The sequence below is a fragment of the Rhynchophorus ferrugineus genome, unplaced genomic scaffold, assembly GCF_030347505.1.
Source record: "Rhynchophorus ferrugineus isolate W39M unplaced genomic scaffold, kcgeb_rfMv2 rfM1, whole genome shotgun sequence".
Classification (NCBI taxonomy): Eukaryota; Metazoa; Arthropoda; class Insecta; order Coleoptera; family Curculionidae; genus Rhynchophorus; species Rhynchophorus ferrugineus.
This window is the reverse complement of record NW_027472580.1, coordinates 20,887,269-20,897,901: the sequence shown is the minus strand read 5'-3', so window position 1 is coordinate 20,897,901 and position 10,633 is coordinate 20,887,269. Positions and strand designations below refer to the sequence as shown.

General features: G+C 31.5%; 1 protein-coding gene across 1 annotated transcript; it reads left to right on the top strand.

Annotated features, from left to right (window-relative positions):
• The first annotated feature begins 297 nt into the window (after positions 1-297).
• Positions 298-9,768, top strand: LOC143190404 (neuromedin-K receptor). Its single transcript, XM_076394667.1, has 7 exons — positions 298-404; positions 5,398-5,589; positions 5,642-5,820; positions 8,206-8,349; positions 8,409-8,606; positions 9,359-9,483; positions 9,548-9,768. Exons 1-7 carry the CDS (start codon positions 389-391, stop codon positions 9,747-9,749), a joined length of 1,056 nt encoding a protein of 351 aa, XP_076250782.1. The 5' UTR covers positions 298-388; the 3' UTR covers positions 9,750-9,768.
• Positions 9,769-10,633: the final 865 nt, after the last annotated feature.

The window sequence follows — 10,633 nt, the reverse complement described above, 5'->3', positions numbered from 1 at the left end:
GTGCTTATATAACAAAACAAAATATTTGTACATAGTTGCGTTCGATCGAATTAACTCGTTATAATGGTAGATAAATATCCTAAAGAGCTGACATATGGCTAGATTCTTTCAAGTACTCTGTTCACATATTTTGTTTTACTCACTTTCAGTTCAATATTTGACATGGATACTGTTTATGTTGAACAAGGTGTTCTGAATTTAACATATAATATTTCTGATTTAACGGTAAGCATATCGGAATTATTTTTGATAACAATTAGTGTTAAAGGTGATACATTATTTTGTTACTTAGATCGACTATTACAATGAAGATTTTCCCAATATAATATGGTATAATAAAGGAACCCACGAACTTCTTGTTAATATCGGGATATTTTTACCAGTGGTTATGCTTGGATTAATAGGTAATTAATTACAAAGGTTGTTCAGTAAGTTCTTTGAAAAAGATCAACATAATATTTTTGCTATATATAATTTTTGAAACCCTCTTGTCCTGTTAAATATAAACCGATATAGTCCCAGTTAGTTTTTAAGAGTGAAAATTAAAAAAATCACAGAGGGCTGGGTCAGGTGATTATGGCGGATGTTATAACAGTTTCAAATATAAGCCTATGATGAAGATTTATAGGTGTATTCTATTATCTTGATGATATAATATTTTCCTCTTTCAATTTTTTTTTTTGATTTTGAGGTTCAACCATTTTTGTACGGTGCATATTATTTTGCATCACTGTGTTTACTTTTTCGGAATAATTCGTGTAGATGATACCTCGTGAGTTCTAAAAAGCTTTTGTCGTAATTTCGCTGGCTTATTTTTATCGTTTTTGGTTAATTCGAAATCTGTTCACCATCAAGGTTCCATTGTCTTGACTATTTTGCTTCTGGAGTGTAGTAGCATTTCATTCACAGTTAGGTGAACATATTTATATGTATAATAACGACTTCAGCGCGTGAATGTCATATGTGTTTTTTACCTATTCATTAATTGTAAGGATCCCCAAGTCAACTAACTCACGCAACTTATATATTTCATAACGATTTTGTGAATTTTTTAAATATTTTCTGGTGTTATCATCTCATTTGGACTGCATTTGGTTCTGCATCTCTACGACCACGTTTGAACACAACGTTTTGTTATCGCTTCTGATGTCCTTATAACACTTTTCAAGTCATTGCTTCGTTTGAACGGGATTTTTCCCATCAAGAAGCAGTGCAAAATTAAAACCCAAAATTATTTTTGATGCAACGTTTTGAAAATAACAAAAGTATTTGTACTTTTTAACTCTGTATTTGTACTCTTAGCACAATAACTCACAAACTTATGAATTGAATATCATGAAATTTTAACAGATTTCTTTTAAAGCTTGCTACTGACCTGAAATATTTCAATATTTTTTATGTTGCTGACTGACCCCATGGTTGTATACCATACAACCCTATTGGCTTTACTACTTTCTTACATTTTGATATATTCATTTTAGTTTGAATTCTAATCTTATTCCTAAATGTTTAGCATTATTATCTGATAATGAAGTAGTACCATTGATAGAAATAGATATGAGCTGCTTGAGTTTTATTACCCATTTGGCTAAATATGCTGCTGAATTTTCTTAATAGGTACTTCTTGTACTTGTTAATTGTAATTGGTTAGTAATGATGTATTACCTGAAAATATATCTATTATGATTCCATCTAAATTAGTAGTATTGCCACCATACAGTAGGAAAAAGATTGGTCACTGAGCTAAGAAACTCTTGTCCCTCCATACCTCCATACATAAAAAAACAATGTTCAATGATTTTTTTTAAATAAACTTTTGTTGTTAGTCTTAGTCTGTAACTACCAACAGAAGTATTGAATAAAGTTTTGAAATAATTTTGATATTATTGTAAGTCTGAGATGAAGGGGCGCGTAATTATATATTTTGAAGCAGTTTTTTTACAGTGATTAAAACAAGTCGTGTGCAAAATTCGTCTTATTTTAGGTTCATATTCATTTTTATCTCATCGAATAGTTAATTGGGCATTACTATTAATATTGACCTAATTACTTGGTTGGGTATATATACCTACATAATCTTGCTCTAAAGTATATATATTGTCATAGTGCTTTAATTAGATCGGATTGTAGTAAACGTTTTAGGCTTTGCATTTCACTGTTATTAACCGTAATTGGCATTTGGCTGGATATTTGAAAGGCTGGTTTATTGATACTTTTTCTATGTACTTAATACTATCACATCGAATTATATTCGTTTTGAGTTCTAGAGGGATATCACGGTGTATGTATCAATTCATTAAAAACCTAGTACGGGAGCATCGACATCGTCTTCGAACCGTTGAATGATAGGAATGAATTCCGTAGGACCAAATGGGTTGATTTGTACAGAAATGTATCTTGTTATCTATCAATATATCTATTTATGATACTTCGATCTGCGTTCGACAAGCCAATATTTATTTTAGTTTAAATCCAGGTTATTTATGATTACCAGGTGTTCTTCCTAATTAGACATCGGTCCAGATGTGTGCCAGGATATTTAGTATCCTTTGCTTTGAGTTGACAATTATTAACATTTACTGGTAGCCATGTACTTCTACTATATTCACACTTTTCGGCCTCATTTCGGCGATCACCTCATCATTCGACGGAAATTTCTCCCCAGTGAGCATTCTTTTGAGATCTAAAAACAGGAAATAGTCGCTGGGAGCCAGATCTGGAGAATATGGTGGATTAGGAAGCAATTCATGGATTTTTGCTATCGTTTTCACTAACTTGTGACACTGTGCATTGTCTTGGTGAAGCAGCACTTTTTTTTTCTTCAAATGCGGCCGTTTTTCGGTGATTTTGTCCTTCAAACGGCCCAATAACGCTATGTAATAGTTGTTGCTGTTGATGGTCGTTCCTTTTTCAAGGTAGTCAATGAAAATTATTCCATGCGAATCCCAAAATACAGACGTCATAACCTTGCCAGCCGACTGTTGTGTTTTCCCACGCTTTGGAGGGGGTTCATCGTGTGCAGTCTACTCGGATGACTTTCGATTGGACTTCGGAGTAAAATGATGGAGCCATGTTTCCTCCATTGTCACATATCGACGCAAAAACTCGGATTTATTACGCTTGATCATCTTCAAACACTGCTCCGAATCATCAACTCGTGTTTGTTTTTGATCAAAAGTGAGCTCGCGCGGCAGCCACTTTGCACAGAGTTTTGTCATACCCAAATATTCGTGAATTATATAATGTACACGTTCAATTGATATCTTTAGAGTGTTTGCTATTTTATCTAATTTCAATTTACGGTCATTCAAAATCATTTTGTGGATTTTTTAATGCTTTCGTCGGTAACAACCTCTTCACGGCGTTCACTGCGTTCACCATATTCGCTGCTCATTTCACCACGTCTAAACTTAGCATACCAATCCTTGCTTGCTGATTTTCCTGGGTCAGTGTCCAGAAACTCGGCGTCAAGCCAAGTTTTGCTTGAAATATATACATACAAATGTATGCTTCAACTGAATTTTTTCATATGGATACATAGAATATATGGATTTAATTCTAGTAGCGCCATCTATGTGTCAGGCTTTTCAATTGACCTGTATGCCTAGTTTTCAGTGACAGTTGTATTTTATTTGGTGCGTTTTATGTTAAGCAGTTTTCGTGTGCCTATATTGTCGTCAATCTGTGTATATAAAAATTAATTGCTGTTCGTTAGTCCCGCTAAAACTCGAGAATGGCTTGACCGATTTTGCTAATTTTGATATTAAAATATTTGTGTGAAGTCCAGGGAAGATTTATATGGTAAAAAGAATAGAATAAATACGAGGAGAATAGTAAAAACAATAATCATGTTCTCTCATACAAAATTTCACTGACACTGTCATCAACAGCTTCACTTTCACAAAGAATCGACATTTTTGTTGTTTGTCATACGTTTATGAGTGTTTTCAAAAATTTATACTGTGACTGAAAAAATAATGGCTATTATTATGAAACTATGATTAGTATATGTTCTGTATTAAACACTGAAGATAATTTCTCGGGACTGGTCCTTTAATACTTAAATATATTTCAGGTTTGTTACTATTCAGTCAGAAATTTAGTGCGCAAGAACTTTATTTACTTTTATTGTTAACAGTGTCACGTAGCAGACGACCTGGCTAGTAATTGTCTAGTAATATAATATAGTAATATAGTAATAATGTAAAGTCTATTAATTGTGCGGCGAGCTACCTTACATGCTAATCGCAATGATGACAAATGAGAGACAGAAAATTATAATAAACATCTTGGCATTGAGAGGGACTGGAGATAAAATGAAATGAAACTCAAGAACAGCGAGCACCACACAATTAAATTGAGCGATTCCGCATTTGCGGTAGTGCTGTGATCCAGGAACAAGCAACCGGAAATAGATTATGGCGCCAACAATTAAGTTACAATTGAGGAAATGACAATCTACAAAAAATACAACGGTGATTCTACTGAGTTATGTTGTGTCGGTGGAAAAATAAAATTGCCATAATTGATGAGAAATGATTGAAATGATTTCTTCACCAATATTCAAAAATGTAGTAATTCTTTCCAAATTGTGACGTTTGGCACCGCGCATATAGGACCATTTCATGTCCGTTTTCAAGGTACTATAGCATAAAACTTTTATGGTATAATACCTTGAATTTTTTGATTTTCAAGGTATTATACCATAAAAGTTTTTATAACTGTCAGATAGCATCCGATCCAATTATATTTTGATAAATAGTTGTCGTGAAGAAAAAATTTCTGTAGTTTTTGTATAAATGTTTTTGTAGTTTAAATTTTTTGATTTTCAAGGTATTTAACCATAGAAGCTTTTTGGTAACATACACATTTTTATCAGAAATAAGTTAACAAAATCTTAAACAACTGGAAGTACCAGGACAAATTTATTACTTAGTAGGAGCGCTTCTACTACTAATAGATGCAGATGAGTAATTCTTAGAAATTCGTGTTATAAGTAATAGAGAAACTGACGGGCGCTGTGCTCACAGTTGAAAAACTACAGAAGTTTCTTCAGTAGAACAACTATTTATAAAAATATTATTGGATCGGATGCCATCTCAGAGTCACAATATGATCATCAGACCTGGCAAAACACCTGGTGGTTACACAAGTGGATATTATTATTATCGTAGAAAATGTGGAAGATAAATATAGGTGATATGAAGTTCAATTCATCATCTGGTCAATATAAAAAATTAAGTTATACCAAAAATATAACTGACACTGTTGACATTTGTTTAGTACGTTAAGAAGATGCTTGATGTTCTCATCTCCATCTCTTCGATTTTCTAAGAACTTATTGAACGATCCATGTATATATTTCAAGCCAGAACATCTTACTATTTGTGTTTTTAGGTAACTTTTGGGTAATATATGTTTTAAAGAACAACAGACATATAAGAACCCCGACAAATCTTATAATAGGAAATATGGCCGTAGCAGATTCGCTATCTTTGTTAATACATCCCTGTTTCATGTTCGTGTACGATTATTTTCAAAATTATCAATTGGGATCGGTTGGGTGTAAGGGCGAAGGACCTATTGAATGTACACATTTGTTTTAAATTAATTTATCACGGTTTATAAGTTAGTTTTTTAGGTTCTCTTTTAATGGCCAGCGTTATAAGTATGTCAGCTATCACTTACGATCGCTTAACATCAATAGTTCTACCCAATGAAACTAGAATAGACCAGAAAAAGGCGAAAATTGTTATCTGTTGCACTTGGATCATTGGAATTGCTATGTCGTATCCATTGGCTGTTTATCGTACATTTAAGGTAAAATATAATGTGTGTGAAAGATTAAATTATAATTGGCAAATAATTTTTACCAATGTTTTAGCAGTAATTATACGAGGGTCACTATTTATATTTCGGGAATAGGAAAAAAAAAGTTAAGGTGCGAATATATTTTTATTGTTTTTCAAGTACTCGCCACGATGATCGATACACTTTTGCATACGCTTAAACCAATTTTCAAAGCGTTTATTCCATTTCGAATGAGGTATTTCGGGCGACGAAAATCGTTGACCGCGCAGTTTATTCTTTACGGATGGGAACAAAAAGAAGTCATTTAGTGCCCAATCAGGGCTGTACAGCGGATGACCCATCAATTCGAGGTTTTGAACGCTCAAACAGTCTCTTGTTTGAGCCGATGTGTGAGAGCTCGCATTGTCATGTTGAAAAACAATCCGGCGTCTCTTATTTGTTTTCCTTATTTCACCGAAGGCAAATAAATGATTGTGTACCAATTAGAATTTATTGTTCTACGATCCTCTAGATGCACTCTTGCACCACCATTTTCTTTGAAGTGCTTCGTGCGCGAACACCCATACATTTTTGTTGGATTTAGTTCATATGGGATCACCCATACACTCGACTGTCTAATTTGTTGCTCGTACCGACTTCAGAGTGATGAGTTAGTTGTAGTTAAATAATATTAAATAGATAAATAGGTTTAGGTAGGTATTAAGCTAAATTCTGTATATATAGTAGAATATAAAATATGTGTAGTAGATAGGTTAAATAAGGTTTTTGTTTATTTTCATTTCGTTATTACGATTATTATGTACAAATTTTATTTTGAAATGTTTTCTTTTTGCGTTAAAATAAAGTTTGGTTATTTTTTATTTTTAGTGAATTCCTTATTTATTTTTTTGGAGTCGGTTCAATTTTGTTGTTAAAAATATTTTATTGCAGTTCGAAATGAAAGTTCTCCCGCAGCTAACGTACTCATCAGATATCAGGCCTCTTGATTTCAATTTCTTCAGATCAATTCTTCACTGGTGCATGGTCTGGAAATGCTGAAGAAGGCGAAAAAGGGTCGATAATTGAATCGCTGCCAAACCAACCATGTTTCTCCAGCATCGTATCGCCATGTTTCCAGAGAGATTAAATAATAAATAATACATATTATATTAATTTATCTCGTTAAATGTCTTTTTAAAGTGAAATAATTAAGCGTCTTTTGTTTGTCATCCATATGTTTTTTAGTTAGCCCTAACCCTCAAAACATGCCTGTATAAATTTGACAGCTGTCGGATCATTAGTTTGTGAATTATAGCATTTTGAGTCATGCAACTTTTGTAATTGTAAAAAAATGGATAAAAAGAAAATTCGCATGTTGATAAAATATTGCTTTTTGAAGGGAAAAATACAGTTGAAGCAAAAACTTGGCTTGATGCCTAGTTTCCCCAGACTAGATCTAGACACTGCCCCAGGAAAATCAACCCGCAAGGATTGGTATGCTAAGTTTAGACATGGTGAAATGAGCACCGAAGACGGTGAACGCAGTGGACGCCCAAAAGAGGTTGTTACCGACGAAAACATAAAAAAATCCACAAAATGTTTTTGAACTACCGTAAATTGAAATTGAATTAAACAGCAGGCACTCTAAAGATGTCAACTGAACGTGCACATTGCATCATTTACGAATATTTGGGTATGAGAAAGCTCTTTGCAAAGTGGGTGCCGCGCGAGCTCACTTTTGTCCAAAAACAACGACGAGTTGATGATTCGGAGCTTGAAGAGATCAAGCGTAATAAACCCGAATTTTTGCGTTGATATGTGACAATGGATAAAACATGGCTCCATCATTTCACTCCGAAGTCCAATCGACAATAATCTGATGGCAAGGTTATGGCGTCTGTATTTTGGGATAGACATGGAATAATTTTCATTGACTATCTTGAAAAAGGAAAGACCATCAACAGCGACTATTTCATAGCGTTATTGGACTATTACAAGTCAGTGAAACTGATGGCAAAAATCAATGAATCTTCGAATTGCTTCCTCATCGACCGTATTCTCCAGATCTGACCCCCAGCGGCTATTACCTGCTCTCAGGTCTCAAAAGAATGCTAGCTGGGAAGACATTTTCGTCGAATGAAGAGATGATCGCCGAAACGGAGGCCTATTTTGAAGCAAAGGATAAATCTTACTACAAAAATGGTATCGAAAAGTTAGAGGGTCGCTATAATCAGTCACCCTTGAAGGGAATTGAAAATAATGTTGATTAAAAAAAACTAATTTTGCCAAAAAATGTGTTATACTATGGTAGGTCGGGGACTTTTCAATTGAAATGCTATATAGTGAGAGAGCATATAACATAATTGAAGTATAGAGCATAATTTAAAAAGTTCTATATTAATAATTTGTTTCTAGGAACGTCAATGGAGAAATTTTGATGAAACATATTGTACAGAAGATGCGGTCATTATTAATATTTATTGGTACGTGATTATAACAGTTTTGGTTTGGTTACCCTTGTCAATCCAAATAGTATGTTACAGTACAATCTTCGTAAAAGTAAGTTTTCACACAATTCAATATTCAATGCAAGTACTATTTGATCTTCTTTTATTTAGTTAAATAAATATGAGAAAATTATAGTTAAATCGTTTAATCACCACCAGCTGGGATATAAAAGGAGCGCTGCCAAAATGATGTTCATCGTCATATTAACTTTTATGGTGTGCAGAATTCCTTATACAGCATTCATTATTTATAGGCACTGTTTGCTTAAGTCAAAGAAACAATCTTCTACCAACGTTATAACCAATATTGTAAGTGTATTTTAAGTTTTTCAGTATGTTATAACTTAACTATTTGATTAAAATTCTAATATTACTAATGATTTTTCAAAATGTATTAATAAAAGGGATAAGTAAAAATCTGTTTTGCTTACCGTGGGTCTTAACATTTTAAACTTTTTTTTTGATACATATACATTAGCTCCAAATCAATTTCCAATATATATCAAACATAGAACTTGTTATCTACTCATCATGAAACACCTTCAGTTCAATCTACCAATCTGGATCCCTTTGTATTTAGTTGAGTAAAGTACATCAGTACAAGTTAATTTTTATATGCAATCAAGACATGCATTAAAGTTGTCTAAAACCAAATAGTTGTTCGACTACATTCCGACCGAGCATACACATATCCGTGTCTAATATAGTCTTAGCCAGTGAAAACGTCAGAAAAATATCTATATAATAATATATTTTTGCAACAAGTAACTTGGCATGCGTAATTTTGCATGCGTTTTTTTTTTGTTTTTTTACTCATTGAAAATATTTTTCAAAAACATATTTCGGCTTGTTGTTTTCATTAAGATATAAATGATTTAAATTGGTTAATGAGCGCAATAATGCTGATATTTACCTTTTTTATTTCAATTTTAGTATCAAACTTATATTATTATTACATATCTTATCGACCATCAAAGCTTGAGCCTCGTACATGAATGTATTACCAAATATGATATTATTATAAAATTTATTATTATTTACTATATATTTATTTATTACAGGTAGATGGATCATATCATACACTATGGTTTACATCTAAATATTTACTTATTGTGAACGCTTCCCTTAACCCTCTCATTTATTCAGCTACAAACATTTCATTTAGAAATGCATTTAAAAGGACCAAGTAATATATTAAACAATATAAATGTATTTTATAACTGTGTAGAAAATATAATATAATTTTTCAGGTTGTGGCAGTTGATCGAGAACCTGTCTATTGTCAAAAGAATCACACAAAATTATAATAAACCAAAATCTCCAAGGTCTTTTAACGAAAATAGTAGGAATAATAGGAATATATTCTGCATCTTTAGAAGGAGGCAAATTTCTACACAAGCTCAAGAACCAAGTACCAAGGAAGTGGTCATAATCTATAATACTAAATTATAAAATCAAAGAAAATCTTGTACATCTATGTCTCAGATATATATATATATATATATATATATATATATATATATATATATATATATATATATATATATATATATATATATATATTTACATATATCTATATATATATATATATATATATATATATATATATATATATATATATATATATATATATATATATATATATTTACATATATCTATATATATATATATATATATATATATATATATATATATATATATATATATATATCACAATTAACAGAAAAATGAATAAAACTGAATATATTTTTTGCTATGTCTTCCACTAGTGATTTTTGTTTCGTATTAATCGTTACATTTTTTAGTTAAGTTCTTTGACATTAAGCTCTGATAGGCCTATCAAAAGTTAGTTAATAAATTTAATAACCAATAAAGAACTTAATTGAAACATTACTTTATCAAATAATCATTGAAACATGGCATCAATATATAACAGAATTTTTTAGGTATTTTAATAGCATTATTATATGACATAATGGTGACGGTACAATTTTCATTACCTCTTGGTGAACGTATTTTTTTTATTCAAAAAATCAATTAATATTTAAATTTAATTAAGTATTTTTTATTAGTTAAGCTGTAATGTAATGTAATGTTCTCTATGTATTATCTTAATTCTTTGACTTACATAACGTTTTATGATAAATTCATTTCTCGTATCTAAAAACTTTTAATCATTGGTATATACAATTTTCAGCAGCAATTTCAATTTCTTTTGTTCCATTTTCGCCGAATTGTTATTATTGCTTATATTTTCACTATGTTACTCATATAAATTAAATTATTTTCCTCTCAATACATCAAATTTTTATTACCATATTGAAAAGACAACAAAT